The 22,526-nt window shown below is 35.8% G+C and overlaps 1 protein-coding gene across 1 annotated transcript; it reads left to right on the top strand.

Moving 5' to 3' along the window:
* Nucleotides 1–58: 58 nt before the first annotated feature.
* Nucleotides 59–21,915, top strand: TSC2 (Tuberous sclerosis 2-like protein; the record flags this gene model as incomplete). The annotated part of the gene is made up of 8 exons (XM_051219538.1): nucleotides 59–112; nucleotides 3,517–3,612; nucleotides 7,680–7,760; nucleotides 7,805–8,056; nucleotides 8,100–8,300; nucleotides 12,241–12,477; nucleotides 18,647–18,984; nucleotides 21,077–21,915. 8 exons carry the CDS (start codon nucleotides 59–61, stop codon nucleotides 21,555–21,557), a joined length of 1,740 nt encoding a protein of 579 aa, XP_051064861.1. The 3' UTR covers nucleotides 21,558–21,915.
* Between the last annotated feature and the right edge of the window lie 611 nt (nucleotides 21,916–22,526).

The following is a 22,526-nucleotide window of genomic DNA, read 5'->3' as shown; positions in this document are numbered from 1 at the left end:
AAAGGAGGATAATTGTCATAATAAGTGAATGAGTCGTTTGCACAAAAAATATGAACAGATGAAGCGAAGTAAAACATGGAGAATGAAATGTTATGGTTCGAATCGATGTTTGGTAAGCATTTTGTGACTGATCCATTCATAGCTTCCCGCGACCTTATATATCGAAAAAATTAGCTGTTATTGAAAGTTTTCAACTTTCTACCCATTTTCGGGGGGGGTATAACTGTAGAATTATGGTCTCCTTAGTTATTATTACTATTGTAATAGTAGACGTAATCCTAAAATTATAGATATGTCACGATGTGATTACCTAATCTATGAGATCTTACTTTGAAGTCCCATTATTGTCTACACCGACTCGTCGTATCATAAGGATCAGCAACATGACGTCTAGTGCTTTTGGAGAATACATTTGCGCCAAAGATAGAATAATATATTTAGTGTGAGTAAAGAAAAGTTATACATAGTGACCAAGTCTGAAAGGCCAAGCCATGCCATCTGACTGAATTCGATTGAATTTTCTCGCGTTCACCATTGTTAGCCTTCTCTTCGTATTAAGTGTTGAATATCTATTTTCCCAGTTATTTCACGTTTGGCCTAGAGGATTATATGGTGTGTAACAGCTTAGGTTGATTGGTTAAGAGTTGACCTCAAACAACTAAGTATATGTCAAAACAACAGAGTTCAAGTATTCATCCACTTCCTTATTTTGTATAGGCATTATATTTCCTATTATCTTATGTTGAGTGCTGAGAAGCTTTGTTTGTCTGAACAGGAAATCTCACGCTCACTCCGACTTTGCGAAGATCTATATAAAGGCCTATTCGCTACTAGTCAGGTTTCTTCTATCAATAGCACGAGGGTTGCCTACAGGCACGAAAGGCGATGACCAATACGACTACACTACTCTCCCACTAGAACCAATGTTACGCTGGTTCGATGCCATATCGAGTGAGGTTACCAACAGAATGATAAGAATCCTCCGGATATTAGTAAGCTGAAAGATAAACCAACAAGACTGAGGCAATTGATGGGGAAATACATGTATTAATTTCAAAATGCTTGGTTTAATTCTAGACACGCGCAAAATAGAGATCTATGCGAAAATCTTTTAAGAGTTAAACAGAGAGAGGTTATAATAATTAAGAATGGTTTTGTGTACAGATATTTGAATAAATCACAGGAGGATACATAGTAATAGCCGTTGGTTACTAGCCTGATTCATGGGCAGTATTAGTATTTTGTGCTTAGCAATAGAAAAACAATCAATGTTACGTCGACACTGACATCGGTATTACCTTTGGTTCAAATTAGAACGTCCGTTGACGTTTATACCGGTATACTGTCCGTATGAGTCGATTTCCAATAGCATTTGCATTAACAGGCTAACTGAAGGAACAAAAGTATGACCGTAGAGAAGAATTCTAACTAATATTCTAGTTAGTTTGTTAAGTTTAGTACGGTTTATCTAGTTACAGGGAGGTATTTTCGACCTCGTTATTGTTTGATCGTGATGGGATTTAATAAAACCACTAATACATACGATTGGTTACCAAAAAATTCTTTCAGTACGGGAAAGTTGATAACTATGTGAACTATTGACATATAGCTAGGAGTAATTAGTTAGACACGAGTGTATTCGTAAGAACTCTGCCTTTAGCTCTTCTAGAGTTACTGCCGGCCCCAAGCCCGGGTAAAAGAGGAAGGTCGTGTTTGGGGTTGACGGTCTTACCCCGTAGAAAGCTAATTCGCTGAGAAAACGCTAACCAGAAAAATAATTCAAACTACTTAAACTCTGCCCTGGGAGTTTGGAAGTCTTCACTTAGAAAAGTTATGACGCCTCACGGTGAAAACTGATCTCCTTCGGAAGTCACAGTCCGATGCCCGTTCTAACAACCAGAGTAACAGTTTTTATAGGTAGATGGAACATCCGGATAATGTGGGAAATCGAGAAGACCAGTCAAATAGCGACGGAAATGAGAAGATACAAACTGGCAGCACTGGGAATCAGAGAAACCCATCAAACCCAAGCTGCAAAGCCAAGGCTAGATACGAGAAAGATGCTGTTATACTCCGGTCACGAAGAGGAAAATGCTCCACACACTCAGGGAGTTGCTACAATGTCCAAAAAAGCACGAAATGCACTTGTAGGATGAAACTAACAAGTCGACCAACCTCTAATGCAAATTGTTTGTTCTGCCGACCCCGTTAACGTAAAACGAACAGATTCGTTTAACGCGATACATATTGACCTCCAAATAACTGTCAGTTGTTAGTGCCTTTTGTCATCTCCAAATTATATATGTGAGGAATGATGAGATGTTATGCCTAACGAGCTCCGTATGTGTTTGTTAGCCAGATGGTGTTGCTCAGCACCCGAGTAAAATTAGCAGAACAAGGAATTATTTGAGAAAATTGCGTTCGTTCGTACAGAAAGTTGATAAGAGACATGAACTGGAGAAGATAAAATGGGTATACCCTAACACCAAAAAGGAAGCACAAAAAACCAACCAGTTACGAAGATATTGGACTGTCTGTGAACTAAGAACAGTACTTCACACTGGTCTGTTGATACCTTTCATAGTTCTCTTTGTTTCATAGGCCTAGGTGGTTTTGAGCGCGTGCACTCAAGGGGCAGCGCTCTAGGTGTATCGCGACACATTTTTGCGCTACTTTTTCATTTCTGCTTTTTGCACAGCCAAAATTCGAAATTAATTATAAATAAATTTGAAATTTCATTTTCGGTTTTCACAATTAGGTGAAAATGTGTTTTTTATTTTGCGGTACATGGTATAGTGAAGTCCTTGAAAATTCATTATTCAGGTCCACTTGGCGTCAACTGTCCTCTCGATGGATCGACAGAAATATATCCTTCTGTCAGGGATGGTTGTGCACGGTCTTAATAGAGGTGAGTTTTAGCTCACCATTTACTGCACGCACCCAAAATGCAGATTCGCAGTGGCAATATTTCGAAACAAAACATACGTAGATGACTGACGTCGTCTTCTTTGTCTAGGTTGTGGTGGTGAGTTAGGAGTTGTATGCTCTTCAGAAGAATGATGATCACTACCATCATCTACATCCTGAACGCATGCATCTGACTCGGATGAACTGAATTTACGTCCATATGTACAGACATATCTCACAAAAAATACTTTAGAGATGGTTCATCATTGTTCTTTATACATAATGACATAACGTACTTAGGATGCGTATACTAAAAAAATAATTATTAACCACAGAAGTCAATATATTGCCTTATGACCTGTTTAAACAGGTCTCAATATTGTCCCAACTTGTAAATCGTCAAGATAACATAATATCATTGAAGATTCGTCTTACATCATGCATCATCACGATGGCATCGTCTTCGTTACTTGAAGGGTGGGCGTTACCGGACATGGTGTGGCTGAACTCAATTCAAATTCAAAAATATTTTGATTTGACCGCTTCTGAAAATTTTCACTAACTGTCGATATGACGCACCAATCATCTTGCGACAATTTAACCTTCAAGTGCTCGCAACCTCCGCCAGTGAACGGTACCCCTGGACGTTGCCCATTCAAGGCCATCAAAACGAAAGAGCGGGGAAGTCTGGAGGAACCTTACATTGTAGAGTAGTAATTTCACTGAAATCGTATGGTTGGGTTATTCTCAGAACCATTTTTGTTTTTCTTTTTTCCTATGCTTAAGAGATTTTTTTGCATTGTTCCCCTCTGTATACTCACTTAGTTATTAAAATAACATCAGATTCAGATTTGTGTAGTAAAGACAGTAGGCCTACGGCCTATTTTATTCCTTTTCTAGTATGCTTCTGTAAGTGTCCAGTCTTCTCTTGAAAGTGTCAATTAAAGGTGCGGACACCACTGCTTCGGACAGCAGGTTCCAATACTTAAGTATTGATAACTCGGTGTGAAAACCTGTATACCACGGGTATTTGTTCGTTCTTGGCTTTTCTACTCGTCTGCTATGTCCTCTGAGATGTCCCGATCTAGTGGGAAGAAAAAGAGAGTAAGTTAGGTCCAGAATCATTCCTCAGTATTCTGTACATCAAAATTAGATCTCTCAATCTGCGAAAGGACAGAGTAGAGAGGTCCAGCTTTTCAAGCCGCTCTTTGTATGGTGAACTCCAGAGTTCTGGAATTGCACGGGTAGCTGCCCTCTGTACTTTTTCTAGGATATCTGAGTCACCTTTTGAATAGGGGCTTGCAGCCTGAATGCAGTTCTCAAGCTTAGTTCTCACTAAGGATGTGTATACTGTGGTGAACATGGTGGTATCTAACTTAGTGAATGTCCGTCTTAAAGCCCAGAGGGTTCTAAACTCCTTAGCTGCGACCTCCTGGCAATGGGCCGTCGTCTTAAGATCATGACTCACTGTCACCCCTAGATCCTTATGAGACCGGACCACGGGTAATGGCACTTCCCCTATGTTGTACCTATTAACCTTTGAATCCCCAAAGTGCATGTAGACACACTTTGCTGCACTGATAGGCATCAGCCACTCTTTAGACCAGTGAATCATTATTTAAGTCTGCCTGAAGAGCACATGCGTCTGTCTCCAGTTATTACTCTCCAGATCTTTACATCGTCATCGTATAATAACATTGGAGACTGTACTATACTTGGAAGATCATTAACATACATTGTAAAAAGTAAAGGACCTAGGACGGAACATTGAGGTACTCCACTAAGTACTGGTCTCCAGATGGAGCACTTGGAATTTATTCTTACTTTCTGTCTACGACCTACTAGGAAATCCTTAATCCATTTTGAAAGAGGTCCGGCAATGCCAAGGTTTTCCAACTTCAATAGCAGTCTATTAGTTGGCACCTTGTCAAAAGCCTTACTGAAGTATATATAGACAACATTCACTGAGTTTCCGTTGTCTAGCGCCTTTATCCAAAACTCCCTTGCTATAAGGAGGTTCTTTGTACAAGATGGACCCTTTCTAAAACCATGTTCTATGTTTAGCAAGTTATTGGTTTCCATAAATGCCAATTTGGTCCGTTTGACTATTCTTTCCAAAATTTTAACTACAACACTGGTGAGGCTTACAGGTCTGTAGCTCGATGGAACTTGTCTTGGTCCTGTTTTATTTATAGGAGTGACGATCGCGTCCTTCCAGTCCATAGGTAACCCACCTTGGTCAAGTGACACATTGAATATCACAGTCAGTGGGACCGCGATATATTGTGCAATATGTCTCAAGATTTTGGGGTGTTGTTCATCTGGTCCTGTTGACTTTTCCATGTTTAAGGTGCTAAGAGCCTTAAGCACATTGTCTTGATCGAAGTCCAAAGTGAGCAGGTGGTTTGTTGACTCTTTATTTTGGTCTGGTTCCTTCTGTAGAGGAGGTTTTTAAGTGAAAACTGCCCCAAAATAGTCAGCTATAGCCTCTGCTTTTTCCTGATCTTCCTCCGTCACTTCAGATTTACTCCCTTCTTTAATTAGGTAGGGAATCCAATGGTGCATCCTTGTTCTATTATTTATGTACGAGAATATTCTCGTGGGCTGCTTGAGTGCTGATTGTGCCAACTGCGTTCCATATTTTCTTTGAGCCTCCCAAACTTTTGTTATATTGTTTCTTATCGATCTGTAGCGTTCCATCGTACCTGCTGTGCCAAGGCGGATGGCAACGTCCCAGCATTTCTTCTTTTCTCTTAGTAAACGTCGAATATCCCGGCCTATCCAGGGATGGCCGTGCTTCTTTTTTAGAAATGTCCAGAGTATGTATGGTTGTTACCCGATTGTATAACTACCTAAAAAGAGTCCATGCCTCTTGTACTGATGCCCTTGGGTCAATTTCCCAGTTGATTGCCTCCATATCTGCCTTCCATATATTAGGACAGGCCGGCGCAACTGTTTAATAGGCAATCTCAGCCATGAATTTAAATAAGATGACTGCATAGTCACTTCTCCCCAGTGGTGGGAGGAAAGTCATTTGACTACTCGGTGTGAAAACCTGTATGCCACAGGTAGTTTGTTCGTTATTGGCTTTTCTACTCGCCTGCTATGTCCTCTGAGATGAATCAAATAAAATATAGCTATGGTAAACCCATATGCTTCTTTCCTGTTCAGGATGGAATGCAATGTGATAACTACCAAAATGGCTGTGAAAAGCAAGGTGCTCTACAAAGTCTGCTGATTCTTGAGGTTATTAAACTGCTAAATACAGCTGGAAAGCTGTTCCCAAATAAACAGACGACAGTAAATAAGCAGCTGTTGGATCAACTGTTTAGGGGGATTTATTGTAGTTAGTTAGTGGGTTAATAACTTTGTGACCAACCGATGTAAAATAAACGAATAGAGGCCTGATTAGATAACATATGATTCATCGCTTTCGAAACTTGATTATCAGATAATCAAGTTTTAGCTTTATGTATATGGGTGTTGATATAGTTGGTAAAGTATTTCCCAGCTGAATGAACCTTAAAATAAATTATATCTTAGTTATCTCCATCTAGTGATTAAAAACGTAGTTATGTTATTCATAAGTTCGTCTTTGAAACATTAGTCCAGAAGTTCAAAATCTGCTTAACTTACCTCTACCAAACCCAGCAAATCTCTTAACTAGATCTAAATCTTCACTTCATTACCGAAACGTCTGTTATAGTTTTTTGTATCTTGATGCATATATATATATATATATTACTGCCAGACAACTCTAATTACTGCAGCTCTCCTTGTCTTTTGACCCAATCACTTGTTCTTTTCGCCAGAAATTCTGCACTAATTCAAATAAAATTATACTTGATGGCGATTGATTCTTTGATTTATGTTACTACTTGTATAGAACCCTCCACCGCTTGAGTAAACATTAGCCTACCTAGCTTTAACCCATGACTGAGTCGATAAAGATTGACTACCTTTTTAGCTAATTTTCAATCCCTACTTAGTTCTCGTCTTCTAACCTCAGCGATGTGCACTCGATGATTTCAACATCAATCAATGCTTTGCAGGCATAAAATAACTATCCTACTTTTGATGGTCACATTTCACAGCCATAAAGCAGAACAGAATGTCCAGATTATTTATTTTTTTTATTGGCAAACATCTTGCAGTCCCCAAAAGCCCTGGTACGGCCGAGAGTGGGGAGAGTCAGCCCTCTCTCTCACTCTCTCGAAACGCTCTCACATGGTCACGCGTATACAGCCATTTCTAAGAAAGCTCTGCTCACTGCCTTCCCATGGCACGGCTGTTGTTTACGAAACTGAGAGGACAAAAAGCAAATGTTCGCGCTTTAACCGGGTTGGCAGATATGAAGGACCCACCTACAGGAGTTGAAAAACCTTATTACAAAACATTGGTGTATATGGGCTCCAGAATCCTGAGGAAACAAATGGCATGTGAACCAATCGTTGGTCGCCGGCTGTCACAGGACTGCATCTCCTTACGTTGCTCCACTGCCTTGTAGATTAGACCTTTAGATCATATGCTCGGGGTGTGACCCTCTAGGAAAACCACCTGTTTCGGCCTGGGCACCCAGGCAGTATCACAACTCACAAACAAATCAAGTGACTTGTATGGCGCATATGTATTCAGTGCTATTTCGTACCAATATTTATGTGATCAAATAAAGAAATAATGTATATATATACGGAATATATTCTTGGTCTTTGCCCTCATATTTTCTCAATATCGTTGTTAGCTAACTTTTCTTTTTTGTAATTCTTCCCTAGATGTATTCAGTAAACATTTGGATTGTTTTAGTATATTCTTGTACTTTGATTATTCAAAGTATTGTTGTGTCTTCATTTAATGTAAGTTTCATTTGACAATAATAATTACTAATAAATGATTTCAGATAACTTCAGATGTAATATATTGCAACCATACAAGTTTATATCAAATATCAGTTAAGAATCAAACACATACATTATGGTATTTAATATCTGCCAGTCAACATCATCCGCCTTCTCTAATATTAATACACACTACTGAAAAATCTAAAGTCAATGTGGATTGTTCCAAATTTGATGATAATAATACGTTAAACTATAGGCATTCATTTTCAGTTAATAATTCTATCCAATCTTACGGATTAATATTACATAGGGTTAGATTTACTTTGGAAATTCATGTTTTATTATTTGAATTAGATAATTCGTTATCGTGATATAAGTGATGAAACAATTGCTCCTGACACAGGAAGTCAAACAGAAACATTTTTAGGAAGTAATTTAAACTGGAAAAATTCATCATTTAAGAATAATTCAAATGATGATCAAATCAATATCGAATTTGAAGCTACACAATCGTTAGATTCTCATGAGAAAATAGACGGTGTTATTAAATTGAATGTATGTTGACTTTGAGTAATTAATTTTTTCCCAAAATAATTCAATATTTGGATAAGATATAATCTGTTTTATAGGTATTATTTACCATTTTAATCACTTATCTACAGTTAGTTGAATAATAGCTACTAGTAGAATCCACGATGTATGTTTCATCCTATTTGTGATACATCAGCATCTCAATGTTGATATTCACACTGACATTTCAACTGAAATGGCCAACTCATTATCTGTTGAGCTATTGTGTTCAAATAATCTCTGGTTTATGTAATTAAGATAAATTTTATTTGTAAAGGTTTCTATTTTTCTATTGTTGATGGTGAGGACTGTAATTAATTAATCTTCATCAAAATATGTTCATCAGCTAAGGAGATTCAATCAGCTTTGTTATGTAGTCACTTTTTATTGAAATTTGTAGTCTTTTACATTATTAACGCGGGAAAAAAAACAAAGCATTATAAATAGTCTGTCATTTATTTTGATTTCATATAAGTATTTAGTAATATGCTTTTTAAAAAAAAATCAGATTGGTAAAAAGTTAAAGTTCCAGGCAGATTTATCTGATGATTCAAATAAAGGACTAAAAGTACATCCTGGATTTCGTCACGATTTTTTAAATCTAATCCTAATAAACATTGTGATCCTACCAAAATATTCGAGCCATCAGTTTGGGATGCATATAGGTCAATGAAGACTAATCAGTTTCAGTCCTTAACATTAACAATGGCAAAATTGGAACTATTACAGCTACCATCTAGACCCGTCGCACAAGTTAGTAGCTATTTAGACTGATAATCTTATTTGATAACACATAAACCGTTTGAGGCAAAAAATACTGGATTTTAGTGTTTCCTTTATTTACCTTATGTCGAATTTTTATCTGAATAATAAACTGTCTCCACATCTTGTTCTATTCTCAACCTATTGTAAATTGATCATAAGCTTGGCATTCTGATTCTTCCTCTATACCCTTTTGGTACACATCCTTTCTGTTTTATTATGTTTTGTAGTCTATATGCTTATGTATTTGACCATGCATTTTTTGAGAGTAACATCGGATCTCTGCCTAATTTGGAGATATAGTTTTTCTAACTACAGCCGTCTTCTCTTCTGCCTACTAATCAGGATCCGTGAGGTAGATAATTAATGATCCGATGGGATAGTTTCTGCCTGCAAAACTAAATTCGTCATAATCGGACTCACTCAAGGTTACGTTAAGGAGCCTAGCTTTATTAGTCCTGAGACAAATTTTTCTACGGCTCTCAGAACAGAACTAATGGGCAGACCAAAGTCACAACAGATCACCTCATGTTCTTGCTTTTATCTTCCCATTTTATTTCAAATAAAAACACCTTATCTGATTTTTATTAATCTTTTCCCATATGCATCCAGAAACATTACAGTGCCTTCTCTAAAGAATGTAATGTGTAAATTTTCTAAACTTAAAAAATTCATAAAGACGTCATATATCATGAACTGACTAACTTGAGACTCATGGAAATCGAGAAGTACCCTGAACATAGTTGTTTCAACCCATAGACGTGGGTTTGGCTGGAAAACTATATAACAATTATATCACTAGTCATTTGAAATAAGTGAATTGTGACTAACAATGGTAATCCATTACGCTCCATTCTTCTTATTTGCAATTTATCAGTTGGATATACCTAGATTCGAATATCGATACTCATTTTGAGACTCAAACTCGGTAACTTTTGATTCAAAAGTTTAATCCATTAATCACTGAACTACTGGATGCAAACTACTGACTTAACAGGTATAATGTTTATATTATTATCAGTAAAGAGGTTTGAGTTGTCCTCTACAGATTGCTTATGTACACTAACGAAAATATGACCAAAGTGCAGTCATGAATATCAGTAGCAGAAAAGTTACTATTCCTACTTAATAGTCTGGTTATCGATGGCTTTTTTCTTCATCTCTTCCTCAGTGCTTGATGGTTTATTCAATTGTAGTGAAAGTCGTTTATCCTTAAAGTTACCATTTCCTAACCAGTACCAATTCTTCCCACTAAAATATTCTCACATTTGTTTGTTTACATTATTCATTGGGATTGTATATGGATACTAGCATTCAGTCAAAGATTAAGAATGATATATACCTATATATATGTTTTGTCTTGTAGTTCTTAAATTTTAATTTTTTCATAACTCGAGCAGACATTGATTTGTGTGCATCGTTTCTCGTCAAAATGAAAATTCAAAATCCCCATAGAATACACAAAATTAAAGAATATTCGAACGAACAATCGCCTTCAATAACTTCATTATCAGGCTCAATAGTTTTGAGTCCATAATTATTATGGCCGGGTCGGCGGATACGGAGGATCTACCTAGGGGAGTTGAAAAATCCTGATTCCAAACCAATAGTGCATATGGGCTCCAGGATCCTGAGGAAACAAATAGCGTATAAACCTATTGTTGGTCACGGGCTACCATGGGACTGCACCTCCTTACGTTGCTCCACTGCCTTGTGGATCAGACATTTAGGCCAGATGCTCGGGCTGTGACCCTCTAAGAAAACCACTTGTTTCGGTTTGGGCGCCCGAGTTATACAAATCGAATGATGAAATGTGGCGCATATCTATTTGGTGCTTCCTTGTCCCAATGTTTGTGTTTAAATAAATAATATCACAAGTGATGGCATGCATAAACGAATTTGACAACGTTATATGTTAAAAATAGTGAATGTTTGCTTCTGTTACTATATAAATACTTCAAAATTGTGTTATTTGTAAATAATACAGGCCAGAGTGATTTATAGTAAAGTACCAAGTCATAATCAATGTAATAGTGATATCGGTATGAATGACTCAATTAGGTGATCTACTGATCTTGTGTGTACTTGGTTATTTATAGCTTGGTTCCTGGATTTTGTGTACTAATTTAAATAATGACTTTGATATCGAATCGGATGTTTATCTAGAATATAGGTGTTCAATTCACGCGTTTTTACATTGATATTCTACTAATGATATGAAGTGAAGTAGCTGAGCATGTTGACTACTTCCCTCATGTTGCAAGTCTCAGTAGTACTGGTAGGTTCTTGTTTAACGAAAGTTCAGCACTGATTAAGGATGTACAATTGGTTTTTGCTAACTCGTGTCAACAATATTGTGGTTGAGATATCCATCTCCCAACCATAGAAAGGATGTACTGCACAGCAGTTCATTCTGTCCTACTTTATAGTTGTGAAATATGGTCTTTAAAAACTGGGGATTACTGGTATTTGATACCTTAGAAGCATTGGTAGTTTATTCTGGGACCACTGATTACTCATTACTGAGGTTAGATGCAGGGTACCAGGTAAAGATAGCGAGTCAGTTGATTTGATAGTGAATTTTTAGTGACTGGGGTGGTTTTGACATATATAATGCATATCCAACTACCGCTTACTTAGACGTACAACTTTTAATCGTGTAGGAGTGGGTTGTAACAAATCCAAGTGTAGCCAAACTAGGATGAGACATCCGTTCACAAAAACACTGACTGTTAGACTAAGCCGTAAAGACAAATTCAAATTAATCTATTGTGGTTATCACGATTACTGTAAGGACTGGTTGAAGGCGTTGGGTAGCGTAGCTTAAGATCTGTCACAATATTACGGATGTATTTATTGTTTATCATTCCTAAAATTATCTTATACAGTACTTTGTGAATTCATTTTTTCTTCTCAACTTATATGGTTGTCGTGCATAAATTTATCAGATTTTACATTGACTAACTGATTGCTTGATTTAACTAGAATTAGTTTATATTTGTGCTAATGATGTCGTTCAGAATAACTATGAAAGCTCCATGACCAAACCATCCAGTTCATACAACAAAACTCCATCAAAATATTTGGAAAAAAAATCAGTAACTTTCACTAAGTATACATCTTTTTTCATTCTCTCTCTCTCTCTCTCTTTACATCTTATCAGTTTACAGTGTATAAAACAGCGGAACCACCACATAAACAAATGTATTATAGAATTGAGAATGCTTTAAGTATTTTTATTGAATTAATATTGGACAAAGTGGAAGTAATAAATTCAAATGATAATTTTTCACCTGTTCTATTAATTTTTTCCAATCATTCACTTATGGACAATTCATATTATTGGAATAAAACAACTATTCAAAAATATTGTGAAGATGGTCCTTTGGGCAAAATAAAAGTATGTTAAACTACTCACTTATCATTGAGATGTATTGTTATTTTTTCAATAATTTTCTATATTTATGTAAACAGTTTCATTTTATTGAAAAATTCTTCAATAGTTCATCAGAGAACAAAACCCGATTAAAACCACTATGTCAACGTCTATTGGTATACATTTTCAGATTTAGTTAGCTCGCAGTATGATACAATGATCGTCCAAATCTTTTTTTCGGTCTCGTTTTGATTTTGACAAATGACCCCTTATTTATTATAATTGAGTACAACATTAAATGGGATTATAAGCAAAGATGGATGGTGACTAGCAGTGGAATCTAAGACGCACGTTTCGTCCTATCTTGGACTCGTCAGCTGGATGTACCTGCATCCTAGAGTTGATGTTCACTCCAAGACTCGAACCCAGTACTGTTCGCTTCAAACGCCATCGCGTGATGGACTTGGCTACTCAGTCCTGATAACCACTAGTTTGTGTAATGGGATGAAGTTTTTGCATTGTTTGTTTAAATCTTCCCATTGATGTTTAGGACTGTAATTGATCAGTCACTTACTGGCATATATGCACCCTGTGCGGATTGCTTCGATATTGCCTTCAATCACAAGCATTATAAGCAAAGATGAATGGATGAATACGATTGTTATCAATCGGTTCCTGTCAGTCTTAATGCTTCAGAAAAATCAACTGTTAAAACTTAAAATATTTACTTTATTTCATAAATAATTATTAGTGATAGTAGGTGCCTCTATATCGTGTTCTCGTTCTATATTAATTATTTTGTAAGTACATATTATTACTTGACCTTTGGATGATCCAACAATCGTATATGTGTTTGTGATATTCAGCAACTTCCTGGATTAAAATCTCATGAAGGAAGCAGTAGTTCTCTAAAAAGATCGCAAATGTGTACAGCTTTACTGCTGACAAATGCCAACAAACTAACTAAAGAAATTTCAGTCCACGGTTCCTACTGAATGCTTTTAACTAACCACTATTACTACCAATAAACATTCAATAATATAGTGCCGAGTCAGTCAGTCAGTCCTACTCACTGCCTTCTCGTGGCGGGGGTGTTGTTTACGAAAATCGGAGGACGAAAAGCGAATGTCCGGCGCTTTAACCGGATTCCAAACCAATGGTGCACATGGGCTCCAGTATCCTGCGGGAACAAATGGCGTGTGAACCAGTTGTTGGTCACCGGCTTCCATGGGACTGCATCTCCTTACGATGCTCCACTGCCTTTTGGATCAGACCTTCAGGTCGAAGGCTCGGGGAATGGCCCCCTAAGAAAACCACCTGCTTGGGTTTGGGCACCCGGGCAGTATCACAGCCCTCACACATATCGAATGATATTTGTGTGGCGCATATGTATTTTGTGCCTCTTTGTACCATTATCTATGTGTTGAAATAAATAAATAAATAAAAAGTCAGTCAGTCAGTCTTGCACAACATAAAACCTGACCACATATGTACATCAGTTTAAGTTACCACATCCCGTTAGCACAGCAAGCTGGAATTGTCAGGCCTTAGCACAGAGTAGTAGAGGTATTAACAACAGTATTAGTGGTAATAGAAAAGAATTGCTATCAAAGATACGATTCGAGTAGAAAACGTAAATTAGTAAAATGAAAGAATTTTTATCAGGAATTTAGAAACTTAGTATCCAAGGTAAAACAATGGTTGAATGCATCTGCTCTGTTTCGAATAATTTTGAGTTATGTCACTTTAGGTCTGTAACCACTGGTTACAGTAATCACACGGACCCCCACCGAGTAATCTGGACTCGTCTACTTGGCTCAGTCTTATAATCAGTTTCTCCGTGGATTGATGGCTTGGGCAACCCTAGTTTTCTTTCAACATACTCCTACACCATCCATCATCGCATATCAAGGTAGTCGGTAGGGTGGGGGGTATATGTAATGCATATCCTAACCATTTTATTGGATAAAAATTAATCACCTCGTCAATTAATTCGCCATACTTAGTACTCTGTATCTAACCTCAGAATCGCTAACTCTATGGTCTCAAAATATACGAGTAATGTTTCGAAGATACCTATAATCGAATATTAGTAATCTACGCGTATCCTGTATTTTTAGAGGTCACATTTCACAGCCATGGTATACTCGTTCTTTAATCGGTAAACGGATATCTCGCCTACTCCATAAACGATACAAATTCTTAAAACCAACCGAAGTTTCTGATATTGTGCTGAGATTTCATCACACATCAACCCAGCAGAGGTGATGAAACTTTCAAACGAAGTGAAGTGGTCAACTCCCTCAACTGCTTCACTTTCTATCATCATTAGTTTAGACGTTAAGCCAGATCAGTCTTGAAGCAACATTTTGCATTTAGATTGCTACGTTTGAAGGGATTATGAGATCACCTAAATTCGGTGAACGGAACGAAGGATCAGCAACACAACGACAAGACAAGCTAAACTATTCCGATGCGTCCCAACCCTGCTAACTAGAGGGAGAAGACCTGGTTCAGATGAGGGGAAGGTATGTTCCACAAGCAGCCAGAAGCACGATCAAACCAAGCATGCATATATATATATATATATAGTATAAGGTCTTTGGGAAAAATCACAAAATAGCATAATAAAAGAGGCAACGAATCAGTGACATTTAGGGTCCTTCTAAGTGGGAAATAGTCTGATGGCAAGAATGGGCGCTTTTGGCGCGAAAACGAGAATTTCAAAATGAAATTACAAAAATAAGACGTTTACCAAGTGATTTTTGAGCATCCTCAACATAGATAGAAGGAAATTCATCTCAAATATGTGTGCATTGTTATGTAAGGTAGTTAGAAGATCCTGGATCTTTTTTCAGCCTCTTTTTTAACTAAAATTATATCTCGATATTCTAAGTCAAGCGAATACTAATTGTTGGAATTCAATCAATAATATGTTTGTAGTCTTTATTCAGTTACATCACCCAGCGAACATCATTTGTAATAAGTTAACTGTAAACACTTACCAATTATAAATAGATTAATTTACAACTGTGTTAATGCTAAATTTGAGTACTATCTTAAAATCCAGAAAAATGTATGTTATGAAAAAATGTATTATATTTATTGTTATGACTTATGACCCTGTCAGTTATCACGGGACGAAATCTCCAGTCAGAATACCGTCTCTTATGATCATGTCCCTGTGCTAAACCAGCGATGTATCAACCACGAGTAGCCTTGAGTCAACTCTGAATCTTTATTAGTCCTCTGTACATCAGTTTCTCACCTAGTCCAGTCAGTTCAGCCCAGAACACAAATATCAGCCTCCGCTATTCGAATCGTATATTTCAGATATATTCGGTTTATGTACAAGCAGATCAGACCGCCTCACACCATACAATAAAAAACAATAATTATACAAGATCAATTCAGAACTGACTGTGAGTGTGAGAGTGTAACTAAATAGATTGGGATTAAATTAAGAATAGTAAATCGTGTTCCAGTAGCCAATAGACCAAATGGAAGATTATAGTAAAAGGAATACGAATATCAGTCGGTCAGGTGCATCTATAATTTTCATATATCAATTATTCAGTTAGCATGGTATAAGTGAGTTTACTCAATATGAAGATATAATTTCATCATTCAAGATAAATAACTAAAATGATTACCATTATTTAACTTTAACAAAAAGAATGTAAGCGTGCTAGTAAAATTTATTCGACTGTCACCAGGTGAATTACAAGTCTTTCTATATTTTCTATTGTACACATCTATATGTATATGAATATATTTAGCTAAACTGTTGTATTCGATACACTTGAATCACGTGTATTGTCAGAAGCTTTTATCACGTTATAGTTTTAATATCAAATTTCCGGAAGATTTGTCCATGTATATGTTTATCGATAAGGGCAGAGAACTAGATACAACTAAGTGTCTGAATGTTATAGTAATCATTGTTAATATGTAAAGTCTTGTGATTTGCGGTATCCGAAATCTGGTACTGATACCCGGTATTCTATGCTCTAACTCCTCCCTCCCTAATTGACTACTTGAGCGAGAACACAAGAGTGAGCGAGAAAATGTATTCGACTATTCAATAAAGTGCATAAATACTCATGTATATATATATATGTTCATTGTTTTTCGAAAACACTTAACTTTGTAACATTACCGTAGAGTCCACTGACATGAATTAGTTAGTTGGAACTGATTTTTGTTCGTGGTTGTGAAATTCATGTATAGATATGTTGTTAGAGAAATAAGAATAAGTGACATTCTTATTTATACCGTTGAATGACGACTCAGTGGTCTAGAGGTTAAATATCCGCACGCGAGACTGAAGGTCTCGGATTAAAAATGACAAGAGATCAATGAAATCCATTAATTTTAATGTTTATAACTCATTCAAGTATACAGGTTCGTGTACACTTGTAGTGAATGAACACTCAGGTGGGGAAGACCAATTTATTTTTTAATGCATAATCGCATAGTGGTTTAGTAAAATGTGGAAATCATACATCAAATATATCATTTACACATCTTTGAATTGTCTTTTATAAGCTTCATTGTTTCTTCACTCCTGTTGTTCTCTTGATCATCTTCAGTTTCCTTTTGTCTTGTCTTCATTTCAATCTTCTTAACCTTGTCTCAGACATCCCACTTCCGACTGGTGCTACACGTTACTTATATATGCAAACATTAGTAGCATACACTACACTCGTCCCCTCTTTAAACGTTCGCTTCTGCGGTTATTCTCCCTCTTTCTTCTCTACCTCAGTCTGCCACCCTCCTCTTTAAAATGTCGAGTCCGCCGGTGCGCTGAATTTCGTAGCTCCGTCAATCTGCCGAGCCAATTTATTTTGTTAATACAAAATTTCGGGATGTCTTCGTAAAATAAGAAACTACATTAAATACATCGTCTGCACATCTTCCATCAATTGTCCTTTATACGCTTCATAATTCCCTCAATTTTTTTTATCACAATTACTTTCTGTTCTCTTCAATTGGATCCTCTCAATCTTCTGCTGGCATGCATTCCATTTTCGATTGGTGCCACATGCTACTTATATATATATATTGACATAAGTAGCATATACCACTCACTTAGTTTTATGTTACATATCAAATATTTTGTGTTAGTAATACTTACAAACTGGTTTCTCAAATACTAATAGTAATATGAGAGAATAGTGTTTGTGAATTTGTCATTTAGTAATTGAAAGTTGAATATCTTTAACCATTGAACAGTTGTTCCACTTTTCCATGTAAGTATTCTTATCAAAGAATATAATTAGATGGCTATTAATACTATATAGAGTTCTCTTTCGCTTTAATTAATGGTATTTATCATTAAAAAAAGGGGATAAATTAACTCAAGATTAAAAGATCCTACGGATTATCATCTTGCGAATTAAATTCTAGACGTTGCTATGGTCTACCGGTTAATAAAAAAGTGCCTACCCACTTCTATACTTATATACAGTTACAATCTACTTCTTATATGACTATATTGAAAATAACAATTCTCATATCACTCTTTACCACAAAATACTACTTAAAGACACAAGTTTCACGATGTACTTTCAACATACAATTCAAAGTTAAGAATGATTTCATGGAAATTAGTATTTTGAATAGTTTGTTGACGGATTACCTCTTGTTTATCTATTATCTCTTGAGACACTAATCAATATCACGTGCTGTATTCAGTAATAGGAATTCCAACTATAATTTTTCTATCTAGCGTCTACTATTCCATCTATAGTCTAACATTTTAGAGTTGACCAACTATACGTTCTAAACTGGACTGTTGTTAACTTTAAGTCAACATAAACTACAATTCTATTGGCTCTCCCTGAAAAGAAGTCATCAATCAACCGTCTACTATTATTATATTTTAATTAACAACTAGTTCAATCAGCCAGCACAACTAACAACTATCTCAAACACTCCTTACTTCGTATACACAAATTATTAGTCTGGTACAGTACATCAAATAAGGTATCACATTTTAAACATTATAATATCATAACTGATAGAGAACAAAACAAACAGTACGTGATTGATTAACAATAATTAAGGAATAAAGTATGGTAACAGTTGATAGGTCTACTAGTAGTCTATAATAAAGAGAATATGACAATAAGTATAATACAATCCATCTATTAATTAATTAATTCATTTTCTTTCATAATATATTTCTCAGTCACCATTTATCCAATTGGGATTGGAAGTATCAAAAGATAATAAATTAATTCAATCTACATGGCCTAATGCTTACTTACAATTTCCTGCAGCTTATTGGATTGATCGTGAAAATACTGAAGCTCAATTAGTACGACTTGGTATTGCACGCCCAATTGATCATCGTTATGTTAAGCCAAAATCATATCATTTTAGTTTACCATTTGCTTTGTACGGTGATCGATTTAATCAAATTCATAGTCAGTCAACTGAAAATCAAGTTGCTGTACGTGAATTAATTATCAATTTAGGCAGTCCTCATTCGAAACATTACTATGCTGACACAAATTATTCATCATGGTAAGCTTATTTATTATTTGATTATTGCTCCATTATATATATATATATATATTACGGTCATTGTGGAAGGGATTTTTGAGTTGAAACATGCTACTCAGTTACTCATTCGCAAAAAATGTGAAAACTTCAGCTGAATAGTCTGCATCTACTTTTACTGCTCAGTTTAACAGTCAGTGATTATGTGGGGTGATGTCTCGTCTCGGTTTCAACGCCCTTAGATTTCTTACAACTTAGTCGTACATCACCTAACATCGGTAGCTGAATATACATAACACTTATCCTAACTACCTTGACTGATGAAAATTCGTCACCTCATCAGCTTACCATCTTTACCTAGTACCATGTACCTAAATTCATCATTGATGATTCGGTGGTTTAAATAAATGCGATCAGTGCTTTGAAGACATCTGTATTTAAATACTAGTAACCTAGGGATATCCTTGTTTTCCAAACACCACGTTTCACGGTCATAAAATAAGAAAACGAACTGATGTATACTATTATCGAGGACTAGAAGAGAATAGAGATGTTATATCCAGTGTTCAATAAAGTTCGCTAGAGTTATTACCTCTGTTCATCAAACGTATCAAGTACATTAATCCTTTGATTAAAAGATGGACATCTAGACTATAACACAGCTGACGCGAATAGGCAAAATGCAACCAGGCTTTATGAATATATACTCAGATTCCATTAGACACCAACTCAGCAGGGCTAATGAAACTTCCATGATAAGTAAATTGGTCGATGCGTTTAACTTTTTTTCGTTAATTTATTCGTTCGCTCAGACTAGTCCGGAAGTAACAGTTTGTAGTTAAGGTATAAAAACCCCACTCCAAACGTGCTTGCATTGTTGCCCAAGGTAGCTAAAAGACTGAATTTTATTAGAGTATTTATCTAACAGAACTATGTTATCTATATTTTCTAAATGGAATGATGAAATCTCACTGCAAGTTATCAACGCTTGGATAATTGAATCACGAAAGCTCCAAAAGAATGTCTATGACAGAGTTAAATGAAATAAACATATATGCTACTCACATAACTAGAAATGTGAGTAGCTTTAGAATTGGCATTGCGTATTAGACCCAGTCGATTGTACTGAATGTAATATTCACTTAAAGTATACAAGTCAAGTGTAATTACTTTGGGATTGATTTTAATTACCGATTGAATGATATTACACTACGTTGTCGTTTACTGAATCGTGCTATGAAAAAGGTGATTTTTCACGTGTCTGGAGACGTATTAGCCTTAATTTCAGATAGTTTGTCAGCCAATAGTAGACGTACAATCTAGTAGAAATATACAGTGGATTAAGTTGCCATTTCATGTCAACACGACTTGATAAGTTTAACAACATGAATACCAAAGTAATCGAAGATATATAAATAAGGAAGACAAAATGTAGACGAATACTAGAAATCATGATCTAGAATAAGATAATATATGTATTTGGATCATCGTGATCATTTCTATGCCATATCACCGAATATCCTCAACTAATGATCACGATAGTTGTTCGGAACCCAACCAGATAGTTTGCATTTAAAGTCATAACTTATATCAACAGTTGTTGACTTCGTGGTCTGGTGCCAAGTTTTGGTTTCGCTACCCTCAAGCTTTTCTTCCAAACTACTCTTACACCGACAAGCATCAAGCACTAAAATAGACTATAGTTATGCTTACACACTACAAGTTCCAATCACTTCAGTAATGAATAAAAATATTATACTATCCCATAAACCGACTTACCACATTTACCTAGCATATCTCTTTTAACCTAGAAAAAACGCCCATCCGGTTTTTCTATGATACGCGATCACTCATTGTCGAACCATTCAATCTACATCTTTTACTTTCATAGATCATGTTTCATAATCAACATACTGTTCAGCAAAGTATAGTTATCCTTCAGTTAACATTTTTAATATCTCGTCTACAGTAAGTTTAATCGAGAAAAAAACTATTAACTTGCTACCCTAAGAAAACCCTTTTTATTCTTCCATTTTTTTGTCTTATCCTCTTTAGTTTTTAGTTTCGTTTTTTCTTTTCTTCATTTTTTCCTCATTTTCCTCACGACGTCGTATAGGATTGTCATTGCCGGCCTAGGTGATCCTGATATTGTACCACCAAATGATGATGATGACAAAAATAATAGCAACGAAAATTCAATTATTTCAGCGTTTATTTGTGGATTATTGATTATTATTGGCGCAATCAGTAGTGTTTCTGTAATACGTCGAATACAACGTAGACATTATCAAAGAATATCTGAATTAAATAGTAGTGGTAATAATAATAATAATAATAATAATAATAATAATAATAATAATAAAGCTATTAATAGTCATTCACCAATTATGGTACAAGAACTATCATCAATAAATGACAATCGTATAGTTGAACCATATCAATATGAAAAATTAATTGGTCAACCAAATCATGAACTAATCAGAAATAATTATCATACTATAACTAATGAAAATAATTATTTACCAAATAATAATATATCTAATGTCAATTGGGTTAATGCTCCACCTTCATATGGATCTGTTACAAAGGATTATTAAAGATTCAATGATTAAACTGTATACTACTACTATTAATACTACTACTACTACTACTACTACTGAAAACTGTTCATCAAATAGCCATTATTGTACTTTAACATGATTACTTTTTTGTTGTTGAATAAAACAAAATTCTTGTATTTATGTACTATTTTTAACAAATCAAGCATCATCATCATCATCTCCATCCTGTTGGTATTTTTTTGGTATCATATTTATCCCCGGTATCTTCTAATTATTATTATTATCATTATTATTATCATTACTATTATTATTTTTATTACGAACACATGTATTGCCCGGTCTAATCAACACATTTTAGATACTTTAATTCTTCAATTATATAATTATTACAATAGATTTTTCTTTTTGAAATTTGTATTTATTCACTGATTTATTAAGATCTTCAAATAATTATTTATTGTAGTTTTCAGGAGTCAGGGAATAGCTAAAACACTTTCGCCATTCACCATCCAATAGAAGTTATCAGAAAACTCTAAAAAAATAATCGATAGTTGTACATATCAGGTTGATTTGGATGGTTATCTACTCTGGTTGGGTTGTCCCTTCCAGCCAAACAAGTTGCTGAAGCCTAGTAGGCCCTTCTGGAGAGAAGTAGGTCATATCGAAGCACGATACAACTACCGGGGCTAGAATAGCTGTTTTTGCGACCAGTTGAAGTTTTCCCCGTGAGGAGCAACCCCGTACATTACATGCATCACTTTTGTCAATTTTTTGTCGTTTTTCCATCCAAGAGTAATTGTGCTGCGTTTCTTTGTGAAGTTCGTAATCGATTTGAGGGTGTCGGTTGAGTGGGTGATTAGCCCGATCTCTACCTCCCGGGTTACCGCTCACGTTAGTTCATGGATCATCCGTCCCACTATCCGGGAGGCACGACACGGACGTATGAGTCGGATTTCGCCTCCCATCTACTCTGGTACTAAATTCGATACTATCCCAGAAGTCTGT

This window comes from Schistosoma haematobium, chromosome 5 (genome assembly GCF_000699445.3).
Source record: "Schistosoma haematobium chromosome 5, whole genome shotgun sequence".
In the NCBI taxonomy this organism is placed as follows: domain Eukaryota; kingdom Metazoa; phylum Platyhelminthes; class Trematoda; order Strigeidida; family Schistosomatidae; genus Schistosoma; species Schistosoma haematobium.
The sequence above is the reverse complement of the archived record's forward strand: the minus strand, read 5'-3'. Positions and strand labels throughout refer to the sequence as shown.